This window comes from Rosa chinensis, chromosome 7 (assembly GCF_002994745.2).
Source record: "Rosa chinensis cultivar Old Blush chromosome 7, RchiOBHm-V2, whole genome shotgun sequence".
Taxonomy (NCBI): Eukaryota; Viridiplantae; Streptophyta; class Magnoliopsida; order Rosales; family Rosaceae; genus Rosa; species Rosa chinensis.
The window spans coordinates 39,263,272-39,285,419 of NC_037094.1; the positions used below are offsets into that span (position 1 = coordinate 39,263,272).

At 36.6% G+C, this 22,148-nt stretch overlaps 2 protein-coding genes across 2 annotated transcripts; both read right to left on the minus strand.

Moving 5' to 3' along the window:
- On the minus strand, positions 1–2,144 carry LOC112180296 (ras-related protein RABA2a). The gene is made up of 2 exons (XM_024318825.2): positions 1,898–2,144; positions 1–671 (listed from the first exon to the last, which is right to left on the minus strand). The coding sequence occupies exons 1-2, from the start codon at positions 2,060–2,062 to the stop codon at positions 186–188; spliced, it is 651 nt and encodes a 216-aa protein (XP_024174593.1). The 5' UTR covers positions 2,063–2,144; the 3' UTR covers positions 1–185.
- Positions 2,145–17,262: 15,118 nt separating this feature from the next.
- LOC112177914 (uncharacterized protein At2g29880) lies at positions 17,263–18,202 on the minus strand. Its single transcript, XM_024316153.1, has 2 exons — positions 17,828–18,202; positions 17,263–17,745 (listed from the first exon to the last, which is right to left on the minus strand). Exons 1-2 carry the CDS (start codon positions 18,200–18,202, stop codon positions 17,263–17,265), a joined length of 858 nt encoding a protein of 285 aa, XP_024171921.1.
- Between the last annotated feature and the right edge of the window lie 3,946 nt (positions 18,203–22,148).

Sequence of the window (22,148 nt, forward strand, 5' to 3'; positions counted from 1 at the left end):
TATACCTCATGAAATATACCCCCTTACATAACAAATCCAGGCAACAAACAAGAAAGTATAGTCCAAAGGAATATGCAACAAAAATAACTTCACACAATAACCCACAGCCGAAGAATAAGGGAAAAAACAAAATAACAAATAATAATATGAAACTAAAGTACGAATGTCTTAAAAAATAATCAACCTCAGGTTGATGAACAGCAAGGCTTCTTTGTATTGACCTCTGTTCCTCCAGTGACAGCAATGGTCTTCCCTTCTTTAATGCTTGCAGGTGTTGGCTCATCTGATGAAAGAGTCTTTTTACTAATAATCCGATAAATCTCAGCAAGAATTGTCTGGAAAGCCTTCTCAACATTAATTGCCTCAAGAGCAGATGTTTCGATGAATGAAAGGCCTTCTCTTTCGGCATAACCCTGGGCGTCCTCTGTGGCAACGGCACGTAGATGCTTCAGATCAGTCTTGTTCCCAATCATCATGATCACAATGTTTGAGTCAGCATGGTCTCTCAATTCCTTTAGCCACCGGCTTACATTTTCAAATGTTGTTGGTTTTGTTACGTCGTAAACAAGTAGTGCTCCAAGAGCTCCTCTATAGTAGGCACTAGTAATTGCTCTGTATCTCTCCTGTCCTGCTGTGTCCCATATCTGAGCTTTCACAGTTCTTCCCTCAACCTGACAAAAAAGACAACATTTTGCTTCATCTTCTAATCAAATAAACCAGAAAGCTCATTTTGTTACTTGAGTGCAGCAATTCATGAGCTGGGAAATGTACAATAGATTACATAAAAAAATTTTGGACCCAGAAAGTTGTTTCATATTATAAGAACAAATCAATTCTAGATCCTCTCGTAAGGTTGTGAATGGGAAGGAGTAATTTTTATGCATAAATTAGAGATATTAGAGCAGTGATCATTGAGCAAGGGTAAGGTACACTGGCTTTAAAAAGATCCTTTCAGAAGGACGGGTGACAATGGCCATTTCTGATAGTAAGGATAAATGTTGGTGGTGAGGTTTTTGTATGACTGGATTTCAAGTGTTACTGAGGAGTAGCATAAGTTATAACAACGAACAAGTTTATAATCGATTAACAGATGCAATATTCGTCTGTTTAATTCCAAAGAACCTGGAATCATGGAAGATAACTGAGGCTCTTAGTAACGTGTTAGCTCAAATTAGTGTTCAGTGCAAGAGCAGGCACAGAGATCGCGGAGCTTTCTTTCTGGGGCTGAAAAGAAGTTTTATGATCCAGTGTTGTACTTGCTATTTTACATTTGTTCTGCTGATTTATTTTTCTTCTGTTTATTATCAAGCAAAGCAGCTAAAACATTTCCCAAGGATGCTGTTTAAGGTTCATAATGACATTTAATCTAACATCTTTTTGAAGATACAATTTGCGTAGCGGATAATAGGAAATGCAATATTCTTTTTAAAAAAAATGAAATAATCCAATCCAATATATTTTTGGGGGTCATTATAAATTGTCACAACAACAGAGACACAATGATTTTGGTCACTAAACGTAGTTGAATTAACGAAGTATAGATACAGAAGCATTACATAAGATAAAACAATAATATATCCATCCCTGAATTCCCTACCATACATTGCCTAAATCCTTTAGTTTTCTCCTGGTCACTGAATTCAATTACCCAAATGCAAACTAACTATGAAGTGAGTGAAGCAGTCACAAAACCAAATCATCTTGTTTCATTGATAACTCAATAGATCCATTAGTACAAGTCTAGAACCAAACAACATAGCAGATCTACATCATAAAACAATGAAACTGATCCAAATTGTAGTTGAATTATGCAAAATTTTCAGAAGAGGCAGATCCCAATTGAATGAAATGACATAAGAAACAAGTAACGAAAAGGGTGTGGAAAGAGATGGTGGACCTGGAGAGTACGTGTGGCAAATTCGACGCCAATGGTGGACTTGGATTCCAAACAGAACTCGTTGCGAGTGAATCGCGAGAGGAGGTTGGATTTCCCAACGCCCGAGTCGCCGATTAATACCACTTTGAACAAATAGTCGTATTCCTCGTCCGCTCTCCTCGCCATACCTCTCTCTCTCTCTCTGTCTCTCTATTCCCTAACAACAACAAGGAAGAAGAACAAGTGCCGCTAATTCAGTCTCCCACGAAAAAATGGTGTGTGGTTTTATTTGCAGGGGAACCTTTCTTTGCTGTGTCCAAACTGCCCTCCGATGTTGATGGCATTGCTCTCTTGTTGAGAGGGCACAAAGGGAAACATAATTACAGAATGTAATGTCTGTCATCTTAATAGCCTCACTGCATAGAAAAGTCGCAAGTATGCAACTTCCGACTTCAAGTTACCTTTTTAGAGTTTCTTAATCTGAAATTTAATTAATGCTCTTGAACAAGTGCACCATCACCCTGTTGTATCAATTCGGTTTTGTTTTCTTGCACAACCCGTTAACCGAATTGATAACTTTGTGTTTTTATTTTTCAAATTCAAAAAAAAAACCAACCAAAGAATTCAAGATGAGATTAGTTTTAACCGCATTGATTCTATATTTATTTGAGAATCCATTACGGCATATTCTAGCGATTTGGTTTGGTATCTTACACCACAAGCATCAATTATATTTGACTTCAATAATAAGAAAGAATAATTCTTGGGTTCAGCCAAGGGATGAACAAGTAGGTTTACCCCTCTCCCAACAAGCAGGTTCTTCCCTCTCCCAACCCACCGATCATGAATAGCCACATATATTCTGAATGAAAAATATGTTGGCGTGAGTCATACTTACCTTATTTATGTAGATATTTTGTAATAGTCCGTGATCTGTAATATTCTGTAATATCTGTAATAGTATTAGATTTACTACTTGCCTTGGGAGTAGTAATTGTCTTATTGGGCACAATTGTATTTGTATATAATTCCTTCTTGTAAGGTGAATGAAGATATCTGAGTTATTCAGTCAAAATTATCTCTTGTTTTTCGTTATATTTGACTTGGTATCAGAGCAAAGATCCGATCCTGGACTCTGACTCATTGTTCTTTGATCCTTGATCATTGTTCTTTGTGCTTGGATTTGTTCCTTGTCCTTTGATCCTTTCTCACCGTTGCCTTCTTATATTTCCAAATACTTTGTTATTTTTCCTTCCGCTCACCATGGTGAAAGATCCTTCTTCTCTGCTTCCCTCTCCTCTAGGTGGTCCTCCCGGGTTCTCCTCAAGTCTGACTTGTAACTATTGCAAGAATCCATGCCTCATCAAAGCAAATTGTTATAGGTTGGTTGGTTTTCCAGCAGGCTACTTTGATAAGCCCCGACCTCAGGACAACAAACCCAAGGGAAATGTTGCTGTTCATCTTGTTCAAGACCAAGATTACTATGTGGTGACAGAACCAGATCACACTAACTTTGCTGGTAAGGATACCGCATCCGTAAGTCGCGGTGGTTATGGTAAGATTGGAGTTGCTTTAAAGATTTCTAGCTTTACTGGTGGCAATACTTGGATAATTGATTTTGGAGCATCTGACCATATGACCTATCATCGTAGTTTCTTTCTTTTTCTCAATCCACCCTTTATTTCCTCTGTTGTCAATGCCAGTGGTGATTCTTTTCCTATTTTAGGAATAGGGTCTGTTCGTCTCGCCCCTTCTTTGACACTGGATGATGTTCTTTATGTCCCTGATCTCTCTCATCATCTTATATATGTGCCTCAACTTAATACTCAATCTTGGTGCTCTGTAATATTTTTTTCCGTTATATGTGATTTTTCAGGATCTCCTCACTAGGGAAATAATTGATAGGGGTTATCTGAGGGGTCGACTATTTCATCTAGATTGCATGTTCGCCGGAATGAAGCCGGAGAAGGCAGTCCAAGCAGCTTTGATTTCGATTGGGGTTACTAATCAAGTTGATGAATTATGGCTATGGCATCGGAGATTGGGACATCCTTCCTTTAGTGTCATGAAGAAATATATGCCATCCTTGTTTCTGGGTATTGATGAGTCTAAATTGCATTATGATTCATGTGTCTTAGCTAAAAGTCATCGTACTAGTTATCCTTTGAGTTCTACTAGGAGTTCTTTCCTTTTGAGCTTATTCATTCTAATGTATGGGGACCTTCCCGTGAGTCAACCTTGTCTGGCAAACATTGGTTTGTTTTGTTTATTGATGATTATACCCGTCTTACTTGGTCTCTTTACTGAAACACAAATATGAAGTCTTCTTTGCTTTTCAAGAATTTTTTGTTCTTGTTCAAAATCAATTTGGAGCCAATATTAAAGTCTTTCGTTCTGATAATGGGGGGGGGGGGGGGGGAGTTTATCAATTCTCAGTTTCACCAATTCTTTCATTCTCATGGGATTATTCATCAAACTACTTGCCCTCAAACCCCTGAACAAAATTGGGTGTCGGAAAGAAAGAATCGTCATGTTCTTGACATAGCCCGGTCTCTTCTATTTAGTGCTCATATGCCTAAGTATCTTTAGGGAGATGCAATTCTCACTGCTTGTGATCTCATCAATAGGCTACCTTCCTCTGTTCTCAATAGTCAAACCCCCTATGCTGCCCTTTCAAATCATGTGCATGTCCCTTTGTTTTCTAATCTCCCTGCTCGTGTCTTTGGGTGTGTTGTGTTCGTCCATGTTCCTAAGAATCAACGATCCAAACTTGATGCCAGGGCATTAAAGTATGTTTTTGTGGGCTGTGGTGTTCATCAGAAGGGCTACAAGTGCTTTCATCCTTCTACACAGAAAGTTTTTGTTACCATGGATGTCACCTTTTATGAGGATGCATGTTATTTTTCTCCCATCAATCCTTCACTTCAGGGGGAGAAACACACTTTTTTGGAAGAGAAGTCTTGTGGGATTAAAATTCAGCCCATTGAAGCTAACGACACTCCTGCAGAAACAGAATAAGCACTTGCCGATCAGAGCATTGTGAGTTCTGAAATAGAAAAGACAATTGTTGAATCGTCTACCCTTCGCCATGCAACTGCCGAGCAGAGCATTGCGAGTTCCGAAATAGAAAAGGCAATTGTTGAATCATCTACCCTCTAAGAAGGCCAAGCTCCTCCACCACTCTTAGATACAGATAACCCTTGTCAACCAATCCCTGAGGAGCGTCCCAATCTTGAGGTTAGTGGTGATTCTTCTAACTCTGATATTAGTGATAGTGTGTATGTTTTGCCTCCTAGGTCCACCCGTGGCAAACCACCTCATCAATATGAACCAAGTTTAGATGTTAAGTCTAAGTATGCCATAGCTAACTTTGTATCCACCCACTGGTTATCCAAATCCCATGCTTCTTTTGTGAATCAAATATCCTCTGTATGTGTTCCCAGTAAAGTGCAAGATGCTCTCAAGGATCCCAAATGGTCTCAAGCGATGAATGAAGAGATGGAGGCATTGGAGAAGAATAATACTTGGGAGTTGGTGCGACCTCCACAAGGAAAGAGAGTTGTTAGATGTAGATGGGTGTACACTATCAAACACAATGTAGATGATTTAGTGAACATGTATAAAGCAAGACTTGTTAAAAAAAGATATACTCAAACATATGGCGTGGATTATGAGGAGACCTTTGCTCCAGTAGCAAAGATTAATACTGTTCGAGTGTTGATGTCTCTAGCAGCTAATCTAGATTGGCCGTTGCAACAGTTTGATGTGCAGAATCCCTTTTTACATGGAGAGCTATCTGAAGAAGTCTATATGGATCTACCACCAGGATATGAGGCAAGCACAGGAGGTAGATTTGTGTGTAAGTTAAATAAGTCCTTGTATGGACTCAAACAATCACCATGAGCTTGGTGGAAGATTCTCTCAAGCTATGTGTCATTTTGGGTACAAGTGATGAACTCAAAAGTGAATTCTCAAAATTAACCCTGTTGACAATTATTAATATATAGCAAGTAGGGATAGTTCTATCCGGGGATTGAGGGTGCTTCTATCATTTAAACTTCAAGAAAAGAATATTAATTAGAGATACACAATATTTACGAAAATTACAAAAAAATAAAAATAAAGGGGATTTTGAAATTGATCTATTTACTAACTAATTATCTAACTAACTAATTACATTGACCAATCAATCAAGAATCAAGGTAAGATGGACGGATGAGACTCATTGATGAAGTTAACAACCTTTAACACGAATTCAAGACTACAAATCATATTTTATGATTCAAAACACATACTTGAACGAAATCAATCAAGAACAAACCATGAACGCATGCATCAATTCATTTTACTTTCCTTAGTTAAATTAACTAGATGAATGCACCATAGTCAACCCTATTAAACACGCAATGCTAGTGAGTGATCAATCCAATAACACACATATTCAATGCAAGAAGTACTTTGAAAGTTTGATTGATTTAAGAAAAACACACAAGTTAGAACGCTAATCAAGCATGCAATTCTCTTTGTTGATTTACCTAAGTAATTATAGGTTTTCCACTTTAATTAACAAGACCTAGAACGCTAGCATCTAATTATGGATTCAATCATGCAATTCGAAACCTAAGTTGGTCATCAAAGAAATCAAAAACATAATAGGTGGGATTGAAGAACAAAACCAACAAATATTTAAGAACATATAGAGAAATCGAAAACTATAAATCTGAAAATCCTAAAATGAATTCATGCTTCAAGGTTATTGAAAACTAAACATCAAAACATATACTTTAATCTTACATGAAATCGCAACATCCAAGAAAACCAAAAACATAGAACGCTATAGAATCTGATTTTTAAGTTACAAAACAAAGAAAACCGATCAAAAACAAAGATTAGGGTTCATGGTTACACTTTTAAAGAGACTTCAGGGACACAAGAAGATCTTCAAAGGTGGTGGATGGCAAGGAGGATCACGGCAAGGATGGAGGATGAACTTGCTTCACGGCTTCAAAATCTTGAACACTTGGAGAGGCCGAAAATTTGAGAGAAGAAATGGGAGGAATTGCGATTTTGACTCAGGGTTTCCTGATGATTTTGACGTTGAATACTTCCCCTTATATATAGTGCATGGCCTAGGTTAGAGTTTCCTAGGAATTCTCCTTTTGTGACATCATTCAAGCAATAAGAAAATTCCATTTGAATTAGAGAACAAGTCACCTTTATTTAGACCATATTTTCGCCTCCTTGGAATTAGGAATCATAATCCAATACTTATTCCTATATTTTCTTCTCCAAAATTCCATAGAAATCTGAAAATATTCCCATAATATAATTGCTGAAATCTTCTTGATATTCCTTGTATTTCTCACGGCAAAAAGCAATTAGAATGGGCCATGGAATCCTCAAACGTCATGGAAGGATCTAGAGACTCATGTACAAATCACATGCTTCAATCTTTGGGCCAGACTTCTCAATTAGACAATTTCGAAACTCTTCTTATGTTTTGCCGAAATTCTTCAATAATCTGGAACATTCTTGAACTATCTTGAGTCATCTTCAAGACACAGCATCTCCTAGTCTCACCAGGTCTCCTACCAGCATCAGGACTCCTAGTGTGATCAAGTTTCCTAGTCCAACTGGAACTCTATCATTTCTTCATTTTCAACTGGGATTCCTTTTCCTAGTAGAATTAGGAAAGTTTCATTTCTCCATTTCTTTCCCATTTGTGCTCCACATTTCCTCCTTGCCTTCATTTCTAGTTCTTCTTAGTTCATTTCTTGCGTCTGGAGCTCAAATGTACCTAATTATAACAAAGTAAGTTAGAAATGATATTGTTAAAGGAATAACTAAGTGAAATGTAGGGAAAATGACACTAAAAACATAGGAAATATTGGTTCGATCAACAAGCAGAGCAACTTTGACCATACATTGTTTCTGAAACGATGTGAAGGTAAATTAACTACCTTGATTATTTATGTTGATGATGTGATAATTACTGGTGATAATTCAGAGGAGGTTGAAAGATTAAAAGATCTGCTTGCATCAGAGTTTAAGATGAAAGATCTTGGTTCTCTTAAATATTTTTTGGGGATTGAGGTCGCCAGTGGGAGTTCAGGAATTTTCTTGTAGCAGAGAAAATATGTGCTTGATTTGTTGACAGAGATAGGAATGCTAGGGTGTAGACCTGCTGGTACTCCTATTGAGCAGAATCATAAACTGGCTAAGTACCCTAATCAAACTCTTACAGAGAAGGCTCGCTATCAGAGGTTAGTTGGCAGATTAATCTATCTCTCACATACTCGGCCAGACATTGCATATGCAATTAGTGTTGTGAGTCAATTCATGCATAATCCAAGTGAAACTCATATGGAAGCTGTGATCCGTATTCTGAGGTATTTAAAGTCTGCACCTAGAAAAGGCTTGATGTTTTCAAAGCATAATCATCTGGATATTAGTGGTTATACAGATGCAAACTGGGCAGGTTGTGTTACGGATAGAAAATCCACTTCTGGTTACTTCACTTTTGTAGGTGGTAATCTTGTTACTTGGAGAAGTAAGAAACAAAAGGTTGTGGCCAGGTCAAGTGCTGAAGCAGAGTATAGAGGTATGGCTCATGGAGTTTGTGAGTTACTTTGATTGAGAAATTTACTTCGTGATTTGGGATTTAAACCCAAACGAGCCATGGATTTGTATTGTGATAATAAGGCAGTGGTGGATATTGCTCACAACCCAGTTCAATATGACAGAACTAAACATGTTGAGGTTGATAGACATTTCATTAAAGAGAAGCTCGATGCTAAGCTTATCTCTTTTCCTTTTGTCCACTCGGAAGAACAGTTAGCTGATGTTCTCACAAAGGCAGTATCGAGTAAGGCATTTCATGACTCACTTGACAAGTTGGGCATTCGTGATCTGTATGCGCCAACTTGAGGGGGAGTGTTGGTGCGAGTCATACTTACCTTATTTATGTAGATATTATGTAATAGTCTGTGATCTGTAATATTCTGTAATATCTGTAGTAATATTAGGTTTACTACTTGCCTTAGGAGTAGTACTTGTCTTATTGGGCACAATTGTAATTTGTATATAATTCCTTCTTGTAAGGTGAATGAAGACATCTGAGTTATTCAGTCAAAATTATCTCTTGTTTTTCGTTATATTTGACTAAAAATAAAACTAACCTTTTTTTTTTGTTATTAAAGTTCTAGCAAGCAGTATAAAATTGACCCACCCCTAAGGGGTCGTCAAAAAGAGCTAATTCTTAGTATACAAAAACATATTCTAAAGAACAAGTTCCCAGCACCCCAAGAACATCTACCTTTTTGGATTGTCCACGCACCTTTATTCAAACCAAAAAAAAATATAGTACTCTGAAATAGATTAAATGGTTTAAGTGTTTAACAGAGTAGCTAGTCTTTTTGCAACCTGAAAAACTTAACTAATAAGCAGAGCCTTAGGCCACCTCCAACCCAGCTGATCAAACTGCAAAAGGGCCATTTTTTAGCCCAATCAAACTCCAACGTACCCAACAAGCTAAGGGCCAAAGTGTTAAAAATTAGGGCCAAAGGTGAGTATAGAGGGCTAAATATAGCCCTTTGCCCCTTTAAACAAATGGGATCAGAAAGCAGTGGCCCACGGATTGGGAGTGGAATGTGATGTCAGCTAGCCATTGGATTTGTTTTTTTTTATTTTTTTTTTTTATAACTTTTACACTATAAATACATATAACTTCAACATTCTTTTTCACATCTTCCTTCTACTTCCTCATATATATCTCTCTATTCTAAGATTTTCATTTTCTCCCTATTCTTAATCTCTCATTTATTTTACTTTTATTAAAAATGGCTAGTTCATCGAAAAGAAGTATGAATTGGTCACCGTTGGAAGATGAAGCACTCACCGTTGCTTTCGTGAAAGTATCCCAAAATTCCGTCAATGGTACAAGTCAATTGGAAGATGGTCTTTGGGTCCAAGTCCAACAAAAATTCATGGAGATCCAAGATACTATTTTGGTACAAAGGACGTGGAAGAGTTGCAAATACACATTTTTCCTCAAATGAACAAATGACACTCTTGCATCAAATGTGCCGAGAGAAGGAGCCAAAGTGGAGGCAATCTTCAAGATCAAGTGAGTATTTTTTCAAAGAAAAATTTATTTTAAAATACAATGTGATTTTTTAAATTTTGTTTCATATTGTTATGTAGATTAAATGTAATTGTGCTCATAATTTACAACATACATTTTACAGCAACGCGAAGCCGAAGATTATTTTCGGGACGACAACAGAGGAAAAAAAAATTTAATTTTCTCAATTGTTACAAATTGGCCAAAGAATGTAATTGGGCGACTTTTGAAGATACACCACAAGTTATTTACAACACGCCAGCATCACAACAAAATTCTTCATTCTCATTAGATGATGATGTTGAACCTATCATCACAAGTTCCACCCATTCTCCACCAACTACTCCAACCGAAAATCCTAGGCCAAATGGGCGAAATGCAGCAAGAAGAAGACTTGCCAAGAGAAAAGAAGCCGAAAGTAACATTGGAGAAGAAGTGGTGGCACACCTAAATCAACTAAGAGAAGATCTCAAGAAATCAAAGGAGGAAAAGGCAAGAAGAGATCAACTCAAGGAACAAAGAAGAGAGCATGATAGGGAAGAAACTATTTTAGCACTGCAAACCATCAATATTACTCCTTTGAGTAAAGTGTATTATGACGGAAAGAAAAGGGAAATAATCGAGAAAATTCCGCGCCATGAGTTGTTTCCATCATCCAGTTCGTCGTCGAATGAGTACCGCCCGGAAATGTCATTCAATGACTCGGATGAGTAATTAATGTTGCCCAAATAAATTGTTATAATCTATTCAAATTTCCTTGTAACTTTTATTTTTTATGAATAAATTTTACTTGTAACTTTTATTTTTTATCAATAAATTTTCCTTGTAACTTTAAGTTATTATGAAATAAATGTTTGATAAAAGTAGTAACCTTCTAATGGAATAAAGTTGAAGCACCATGAATTTGACCTTTGCTGTGTGATTGAGTTTTCAAAGCTTTCAATTTGTGATTTTAATGATTGTCAGGGTCGTCACTGACAAGTGTTTGCATTTTCTTACTTTGTTGTGTTCCTTTTTAAATGCTTGGGTGGCTCTAGTTAGACCTCCAACTTTTTTTAATTATTAATAGAATTTGTCAAGTCATATGAAAAGACAAATAAGGACAAAGTGAGAAAAATGAAAAAAAAAAATATTACTCTTCTTACCCCTCAAATAAGGAAAAAATATTACTCATATGAAAAGACAAATAAGGACAAAGTGAGACAAATAAAAATTATTTCAATTACTATAAGGGGGATGTATTGTAGTTGGATTTTAGTGGATTTTTTTTTAAGTGATAGATTTTATGAGTTTATTGATTTGTAAAGACTTTTCAATAGATTTGTAAAATTTTTCAGGATTTTATATAAATAGATTCGTATAGACTTTTTCTGATTTGTATAAACTTTTTGCTAGAATTTATGGATTTTGATGGAGTGTTTTTGTCGGCTCAAGACCAAAAGAGTGAGAAAAAAAAAACAAAAAGAAACAGAAAAGGAAATCGAGACGAGATGGAGAGTGAAAGCAGAGAGTGTATACCCAACATCGAGCTCCCAAGCAAACCTTCCCAATTTGATTCTAGCAGTGGCCAAATCGAAATCCCTTTTGGTTTGGGATGAGGAAAACGATACCCGTGAAGGTCCTTATCCATTCAAACTATCTCGCTTTGTGTATCTTGGAGTCGGCAATGGTCCCTGGGAAGACATGAGAAAATTTGATGACAAGCTGCCTACACGAGAATTCGATAATTTTCAGGTATTTTAGCTATAACACTGAGATATAGACTTCAAATGGAGAGTTATTCAGAATACCTGAAATCTCTAACTAGTTTCTTTTAGTTGGTAGTTTGTTAATTTTACGGAGATTATGGCTAAACAAGCATTTGCCTATGAGAAAAAGGTTTGTTTTGTTGTTGCTGCCCTCATGGAAATCCCACTCCAGTTAAGGCAACTATGGAATTTGGTATTCTTGATTGGGTATGGTTTATCAAATTTTCTGATAGTTTATCAAAAACTTCATTTTTCTTCATCTTCTTTTGAGTAGACCATCATGTATTCCCTATATTTTAATTCTGCTAGTCAATACGAACAAATTCAAAGAACCAAGAATGACTTATATTGTGCCTGCATTATGTTGAAAAATACCAAAACATAAAAGAAAAAAAAATTGTACTAATACCATTGTAAAACAGTTGTATATACACTAGAAAAAAAAAAAAAACAAAACTTGGAAATCTTGCATCTTCAAACAATCATGATTGTTCTGCTGTATTGTTGCCTTCAACAACGGGTGGAGGATTGGGTTCAGGATCAGGTGTAGGTCTTGCATCTCTCCACATATGGTTAGCTATCTCCATTCTCCAATCATTAGCTTCCTCTCTTTGTTGGTCTTGGGTTTGGAATTCATCTTCCGGATCTTCTTCATCCTCCGGTTCAACAGGAAATAAATCAGAACGACATTCCTTACGAAGAAAGTTGTGAAGTCCTGCATAAGCCAACATTAGCTCCGCTTGTGTCTTAAATGGGAATGGAGGTGTAGTCTTGAATATTGTGAAACGGGATTTAAGTACTCCAAATATTCTCTCAACTACGTTTCTCAAGGAAGCATGACGAAGATTGAATAACTCACGCACATTTTCAGGGTGGCGACCCTGACCACTGAACTCTTTGAGATGATAGCGGATGCCTCTACTAGGTGCTAAGAAACCACGTCTATTTGCAAATCTAGCATCCACCAATAAAAATTTACCTAGTTAGACATGAGGTTAGAATTAGGAGACTACATCGAATTAAAAGAAAACTTATGAGCTAATAAAATTTAGGAATAGGATATAGTACCTGGAGATGACTTAAGCCTATTTCTCCTTGTCAATGCATCATTTAGTACTCTTGAATCATGAGCTGAACCTTCCCACCCACTGAGCACATAAATGAATTCCAAGTCAAAGTTAGTAGCAGCCAATACATTTTGTGATGTTTTTCCATATCGGTTTCGATATGCTCTTATCTCAGGTCCCTTCACCATTGCTGGAATATGTGTCCCACCAATTGCTCCCATACAATCCTAAAATTGAAAAAAAAAAGAAAAAGTAATTAGCTTACACAAATGATTCTGTACTAAAATTAATAAAACTTGCACTATTTACCTTAAAGTAAGGATAAAACTGTGATGCCCCGGAAATTCGTATTTATTTCCGAGGATTTTCCGGAATTAGTTTTATAACTATTGGACGGTTTCGTGGCTCGTGGATGGAGCGGAAGTGTTTCGGGCGAATAATTAATTGAAGAATATGGTTTTAGGGGGGTTGCCAAAGGTTGACTTTTTATTCGTTGGGATTCTCCGAAAACTTCCTTCACGAAAGTTGTAGAGCGCGTCGATACGAGTTCGTGGACATGTGGAACGCGAGAATCGGAATTCGTATGAGGAAGTTATGGCCATTGGAAGGAATTTCCATTTTGGTATAAATAGAAGTTTCCCAAGTTGGAAACTTACTATTTTCATTATTTCCGTTTCCGGAAATCCCTTCTCTCTCTCTTCTCTCTCGTTCGCACCTTCAGATTCGAAATTATCCGACTGACCCGACCCGGACCCGGTCGATCCGACCCGACTTTTCCGGCGGACTGCGGCGGTCTCCGGCGACGAAACCTTCCAGATAGCATCGTCTCCTCCGTCTGGTCGTCCCTCTGGTGTCCTCTAGCGCCGATTCTCCTCCACAGCGGCGCTACAAGGCGATGCAGGTTGGTGTTTTCGGACCGGACCGGAAATCTTTTTTCCGACGTCGGCAGGGCTCCGAGTCTCCTTGGTTGAACTCAGAACGGCCTCGTCGATCGATCCTTGGTGGTTGTTTGGATCGATTCACGTGAAACTTCGATCAACTCGGGTTGGATTACTGTTCACGGCTTGTGAGGTAGTTTTCGATCCCTTAGGCTTGTTTTCTGACTTCGATCCAGTTATGAAAGTTCACAAGCATGCTTAGATGAAGCTTTTTGATGTTGGGAGTTTTGTGAAATAATGTGTTTTTGGCCGGCGGCGGTGCACCACCGTCTGTGGTGGCGTTCCGGCGGTGTTCCGGCCACTTAAGGAACTGTTTCTGTTATTATATATGTTCTACTCGTTGATACGAGCGTTTCGATATATAATATGCAAGTTTTGGAGTTCGTTTGGAATTGTTATGATTTTTGCAGTTTCATACCGACCAATTTATGCTATCCGTGAGGATTTGAGCGTCCGATCGACTTGTGGTTTGGTCACATCGACGCATTCCAGAGACTTTGGGAGGTCTCGGATGTGGTTTCGCCTCGATTGGCGCCACTTTGGGGATTTTAGTTCAAAACAAGGGTTTCGGACTTAAATCAAATTTGAATCGTTACTGATTTTGATCATTGGTGATTAGGTGCTTCTAAAGGTGAATTGGACGAGTTGTTGGTGATAGTGTTAGTTCGGTTCTGTATAGAAGACGCAGCGGGAGTTTCGAGATGAGTAATCTCACGAAGTTCATTTCACGAACGGGAATACCCTTATTGTTTTGAGAGTTATTTAGTTAACTGCAAACTATAAATGGTATTAGTGGCACTTTAGAGTAGATGATTACGTGTGTGTATATATATATTATGGGATGTATATATATACATACGTATTCATGTATTAGTAGATATATGTTTACGTGAAATATATATGTTTTGGTGGTTTGTGGATTTATGAAAACAATATGCATGAAATGATGCTTTTTATTGTTTTGGGGTGTGGCTTTTGGAAAACAAATGATTTGTGGAAATGATTGATTTCGATTTGTTTTGAAAAGCGTTGAGATTTGAGAAAAGTGTTGAGATTTGGGTATGAAAACAATAGGCATGAATTGATGCTTTTTATTGTTGTGTTATGGCTTTTTCGGAAAACAATAATTATGGGAATGTTGATTTCGATTGTTTTCAAAAGCGTTGCGATTTGTGTAACATTTTGGGTCCAATGCGACTCCTTTAATGTTTTGCTCCAAGGGACATTGCGGCCCGAGGATCGAAGGTCTGAGACCTTGGGCAGAATATCAGGTGACCACGTCTTTGGCCGGACGAGTGGTTACGTTTTCAGTTAGAGCTCTAATCTGTCTGCCATATAGGTAATTCATGGGGTAACGGGAATTGGTTATTTACAACTCATGACATTACGTATATTTAGGGAACAAGGTGTGAGTTGCTTCCTTATTAATGGTTTTTAAGGGGACAAGGTGTGAGTTGTTTTCCTTATCAACGTTTTGATAGAAATCAAGGTGTGAGTTGCTTTCTATGGTACGCTTATGGTACAACTGATATAATTCAAGGTGTGAGTTGTTTTCTATGTTTTATTTGATAGGAAACAAGGTGTGAGTTGTTTTCTATGTTTTATTGATAGAAATCAAGGTATGAGTTGCTTTCTATGGTACGCTTATGGTACAACTGATAGAATTCAAGGTGTGAGTTGTTTTCTATGTTTTATTGATAGAATTCAAGTGTGGGTTGTTTTCTATGTTTCGTTTTAAAAGGAAACAAGGTGTGAGTTGCTTTCTTTTATTTCGATTTGAAAGGAAATTAAAGTGTGAGTTATTCTCCTTTATTTCGTGTTTTAAGGAATCAAAGCGTGAGTTGTTTTCCTTATTTTTTTGCGTGAGTTGTGTGTGGTTTGAGTTACTCATACGGGCTTGCAAAAGCTTACCGGGTTTGTTGTGTGGCAACCCGGTACACTATTCAAACGGTGTAGGGGTTAATCCTGCAGGTTAGGATAATCAAGGTTGAGGCAGCGAGCTAGCAGCTTTACGGTAGGAAACCATCTTTGTGACTTTACCGTTATTTGAACTTCCGTTGTAGTGAGCTCTGAGGAGCATTTACGTTTTATCTTGTTGTTGACAATTTAATTCGTAAGCTTGTGTAATATATAACTCTATGGAGCGAGTGTATATTAACTTTGAGGGTTCAGGGCATCAATATCTGTGTAAGTTAAAGGGAAAAAGATTTCAGGTATTTTGTATTGATGACTGGACGTTCACGCATATATAATTATGGGGTTATATATATATATCGATTTTCATGTGTGTAAAATCAGGGGCGTGACAAAAACCTTGTACTTTCTCTTATTTTAGCTTGCACAGACACATGTTTGACTATTAGCTCTGGAGCTAACGTATTCAATGCTTTAAGAACTTTATTGAAGCTTCTGCTATAAGTGTCATGAGAGTGACGAAATGTCAAGATAGCTTGCGAATATCTATTATTTTGCCCTATAGTGAGTAGAAAAATTGCAAGCATTTCTTTGATGCAAATATGTCTTGTGTCTCGAAGAAGTGTTTTCTGTCTGATAATACTACATAGTTTTCGAAACACATCAGGAAACATTCTGTACACATGTCTAAACACTCTAGGGTCTTCATCTAAAATCTTGTTTATATATATGTATCCATCTGTAGTAACTGGCCTTCGAGTTAGTGGACGTTCAATACGTCTATGATTTTGGATGGACATAAACTCATGTATCAGATGGATAATTGCTTGTATTGCCATCAAGATACCCTTTATAGCTTCAAAAAATTCTTCATCATCCATATCATCTTCATTCATGACATACATATCTTCATTTATATCTGCCATTATGCAAATACCTAGAAGTATCTAAAAATAAACTGCAGCATATTAATAGATATAACTCATAATAGCATATCATATTTGGCTATATTTACTTGTGGCTTATAGTTTTCAGCGTTCAAAATACAAATCCAAGAAGTTCATTTACATACCTTATAGTTAGATTGTGGCTTTTAGTAGCTAACTGATGTCCAAGTTGACTCCTTAATCTGCATTGACAGCCTACAAGCAGAAAGATATGATTATGCATTTGTAACCAATTTCCCATCTCTTTTGTAACATATCATATTAACAAAACAGATCATATACATATCATAACTCATAATAAATTTAAACAAAAACAGACCACATTATTCAAATCAATTTTCATTCCATAAGAAAGATAACAAAACAAATATCAATTCTGGAAAATAATTCAAACAAGTCATCTTATTATGCAATTAGTTTTCTATTAGACCACATTCAGGTCATCCATAATTCTAGAAACCAAACATAAAGCAAAAGCAACAATATGATCCAAGTAACAAGATTTATTGCATTGTCTTGAATCCAATCCACTTAAATCGCTCATCCGAGGTCATTTCTAGAAAAACATCCTTCAATGCTTTAGTATTGAGCAACTCAAGAGCCAAGTTACATGCTTCGTCATTCAAGCCTGGAGTGTCCTTAATAGCATTCTAGCATTCTGTATCCCTTGATTCTCTTTTCTCCATTAGGCTATACATTTTGTTGAAATTGGTGGCAATGGAACCAATGCTTTTCCTAACATCAGCTTCAGAAATATCATCAGTCAAGCTATTATTTCTCTCAAACTCATTCCTGTTGCGTTTTCCAGTTGCACTACTTCTAGTATTTGTTTTCACATTGTTATTAAGAACTCCAACATTCGTGCCCTCAAAAGGTAAGAATGATGGCGGTGGTGAATAACCTTGGAATGATGATTCATCCCCTGCTGGTATGAATGCATCAGAATTTTTGTTGTAGACCAAGTCATTCAAAGCACCACTTTCACTTTCCTCAACCATGTATGTGGTTGCATCAGTATCATCGCCCAGGCTAATTGAAAACTTTCCTGTTGCAATTCTGTTTCCCACTGCAATTTTCAAATCCTCATAGTCTATGAAAGTCTGGTTGCGAAGGCTTCTATTTTTTTGGTGTGCCTAGCATAAGTACAGAATTAATCAGTAAAATACACATAGTATTGCAAATAATATATACAAAAATTAACGTATAATTTCTCACCTTGAAGTAATCTTCCCATACTTCATCACTAGCAGTGATTCTCTTCATGATGGGGTCCCACCTAAAGCCGGAGCTATGACACATAAGCTCAGAATACATAGAGTATTGTTTCTTAAACCATTTCACCTGATGAGTGTAATGTTTATAAGTCTTTTCACACCCTAGTTTTTTTTTATTAAAAGATGGAAGTATTTTGCTCTCAACTGTTTTTTTGTCTATCAAACCACTTTGAGGATCGCGCCAACCACGTTTGGCAGCATCAACTAAGACTTGCAGTAACTGATTTCTCTCTTCATTACTCCATTTGTCATAATTTCCCACATCCTTTCCCTCTTCTTTTGCTCCTTTGCCCTTTACTTGTTGCGGAGGTCCCATTGATAATGCTATCAAAAATCATACGTGCTTTTAATGAATGCATTTATACATCTATTTCTATGTTCAATTTTTATGTTCTGGTGTGAGACCAATAACATGGCATTGATTTATGTTTGGATTAATGATGCAGGTTCACTACACTAAGGAACAAGATAGTTTTGCAATCTAATATGAATGTGGCAAAAACCAAAGCAGCAACTATCAAGAAGCAATGCAGCAATTATCAAGTAAAAATGTGATGTCTCCAAATAAAAAAAGACTACTGCATCTTTGTATATTGCATAAGGAAATCATCGAACAATTTATGAAGGCCAAAAGGGACTATTGCATCTTTGAATGCATACATAATAAACACTACAGATTCATTGATTATGTACCTGTAAATTCTTTTCATGGCTTTATTATCTAGAGCAAAGAAAATAAGCAAACAAAGTTAAGAGTACCCAAGGTACGTTTTGGGTGATATATTGAAAACACCAAATGGAACAATGACTCAATGACTTGAATAAATAACTGGACTTGATAATCAAAAACTCAAGTAAAGAGAACACAAGCTTTTGCTGACGTAGTGTAAACCTCTCCACTGAGGAAACTTCACTGCGTGGCTTTTAACGTAGCCAACACGAGAAATCAATCCAATATGAATCAAATGAGTTTACAGTATACAAGTAGTGTTGTTCATAACAAACACATTCACTTAGCAACAAATGCTAACTTGATTTATAACTGATCTAACTTTTTACTTGATCATCACTCTATCAATAAGAGCCAATCAACCTATCTTCCTCGATCTCAACGTCTCACTGATCTTGAGAATGAATTATGAACGTGCGAGTTTATGCAATAGAATACATGAAACAAGTAGAGAGTTTTCTGAAAACTGATTTGAACAAAATACTAGTAGTTCAAGAGTGGACAATTTTATGCATAAAAAACCCCGCATCTAATTTCAGTTTCGAAACCTTTTATAAGGGAGGAAAACTCCCCCTCAATCAAATCTTTTCTTAATTAGCAAATAAGATAGATATGGAAAGATGTTAAAACTGAAATCTGCACTTCCTATTTATCAGCCATGCATGTAAAAAATCTTTAATGCAAATGTTTATACCAAATCACTTTAATCGACATGCATATCAATTTAAATCATCTAGCATGATATGAAATGAATACCACTTATACTCAAGATCAGTGAGAGTGATCCTCCTTGATTTTCTCTTGATGATCCGATCTTGCAGACTTCTTTGATTTTCTTTAAGCCTCCGAACAAGTAGAAGAGATACTCTCCTAGGCTTTGCATTTTCTGATTTCCTTGTGGCTTTGGGAAAGTCATGTGTTGAATAGGGATAGTCCAATGTACTTACAGATATATATATATATATATATATATATATATATATGCGCTATATGTACTGTCTGTGGCATTACAACAAATTAAGCAAAATGCTGCTTTGTAGTTTTGTAGCCTAATGCGTAAGTATGTATATATGCTATATGTACTGCAGTAATCAAAAAACGTCAAGGCCTTCCATCAAAAAAAAAAAAGGCAAGGTCTTCATGGAATCAACAAAAACACAAGTCCAAGCAGTCGTCTTTGGTATTTTTTTTTTCTTCAACTGTATTTCATTATAGTTATCTTTGATTGTTTGTTTCTTTTCTCTTTATCTTCTCTTTACCCTATTTTCTTTTAGGAGAAGTTTAGGTTTCACAACAAAAGTCAACAAGAACATCCACATAATTTCAAACCGTCTACAGATTATTTCACATTAGTAAGAATTGATCCTTTCACAACAACAAGAATTGATTAATTTCACACCAACCAGAATTGATTATTTTCACACCAATAAGAATTCTACTGAAGTCACCTAGGGCATATGGCACAATTCATAGATGATCAAAATATGGATACATACAATAGCAATATGTTCAAGAGCAAAGAAAATGATTGAAACGAGAGAAAGGAGATCCAAGTTTCAATCCAAAACGAGAGAGAAGAGAAACCCTAGAAAAGAGAGAAGAAAGTTTCACGTACCTACGTCGAGCTGCTGTGAAAAAAGAATATTGTGAAAATCTTTGGTGGAGACGTTGGATTTGTTTGGAGCTTTGGTATTTATACCTGAGGCTCTACAATCCACAAGAGTTCACTATTTTATAAATTCTATAGAATTCTTAGATTTTTTGAATACCTTCGGATTTTTATGGAATTAAAATCTCCCTTTACGAATCCACATTGAATACCCTAATACTTACAACAACTCTTTAAAAGTCTTATTAAATCATAATTGAATACTCCTAGATTTTTCAAACCCAAAAAAGTATTTAAAACACCTTAGAAATCTAAATACAATACACCCGCCTAAGTCAATTGACTTTAAAAAATAAGAACATATATATATATATATATATATATATCCAAAATATTAAAATATATTTTAGGGCTATAATTTAGCCTTGATGGGTTGGAGACGGTTGATGTCAGATCGATGAATAGTACAGAATTCAGGGCTAACATTTAGCCCCATGACTATTTTTAGCCCTTTCAGTTGGAGATGGCCTTAGACACCTAAATCTTCCAAACCCTCATCAAAGGGGCAGCCCAACTCACATTAAGCCCTAGCCCTTAGAGACCAAAACAAAGGGACCAAAGAGTAGGGTAAAACTTCCAACCAATCTCAGCCCAGGAAGCCCAACCAGATGCATTCGCTTTCTAGTCAACAGCCACCACAAACTTTCAGCTATTGCAACAAATCACATCATCACCACAACAAGATGCTTTACTAGCATCTCCACTGCTGCAGACCTATGCAACACCATCACCCGCCATTTGATCCTGATCTACAAAGAGAAAATGGGCAGAAGCACTAGAAACAACTGCCTCACCTACGACAATGCCACCACCAAACCATGCCCTGCCCAACCTCTCCAACTTTTCCCAATAATTTGATCGAAAATGAAGATCCACCCTAACCTGATCACCATCACAGCAAAAAATAAAAAAATCAAAATCAAAATCGTATAGGTGAAACTTCACCCTTCATCATTCACCATCACCAGCCTGAGCAAACTCCCGCTGCCTGAAATTACTGAATCCCAACCAATGCTCCACAGTAGCATCAAAATCCCGATGCAACCTCCTAAAGAAACCAATAGCCTAATCATCATAGCTAGCTCAGCCAACAATTTTTTTTTTCTCCATCGCCTATCTCAACATGGTTTCTCTGGAAGTTGAAGACAAGAAAATTGCAAAACATAGATCAAAACCTAAGAAAATCTCCATGGGCACACGAAGAAGGTTTGAGAATTTTTAGTTACGACAAATAGGCATGGACAACACACTTAAACCTAGCAGAGCACTACCCCTAACAAATTAAGATACATGAAACTCTAACTTAACACTCTTTAATAAAAGAAATAATAATAAGCAATGAAAAAACTAAACTCAATCAGGGAATGACAACTTAGCTTGTTTTCCAAATTCTATGCATGCAGATAAACTCTATCATTGGAACAACAAGACGTCCCAACTTCTAAAACCCAACGACTTTTGGCAAGGACGAAGAACAGAGAAAGCTTTTAAAACCCAGCAACGTCTCATACCATCCATACTCAAAGCTATACCTATGGATACTATCTCTGACAAGGACGAAGAACATATTGAGCTTGGACTAGAGATAATATTTATTTAAGGTTTATGTTTCTTTTGGTTAGCATTTGAATATGATTTTAATTTTTACATTGGTCAGTTATGTTTAATTTTTACATTGGTTAGCTATGATTTTATTTGTTCTTATGTTTGATCAATTCATCTCCTCCTTGTTTTTGTTAATTGATTATACATATATCGTATTCCATTAGCTTCATCAATTTTGAATCTTCTTGTTCTTATGTTAAATAATTTCATCTTCTTCCTCTTCTTCTTCTTCTTTTTTGGTCAGTTGATTATACATAT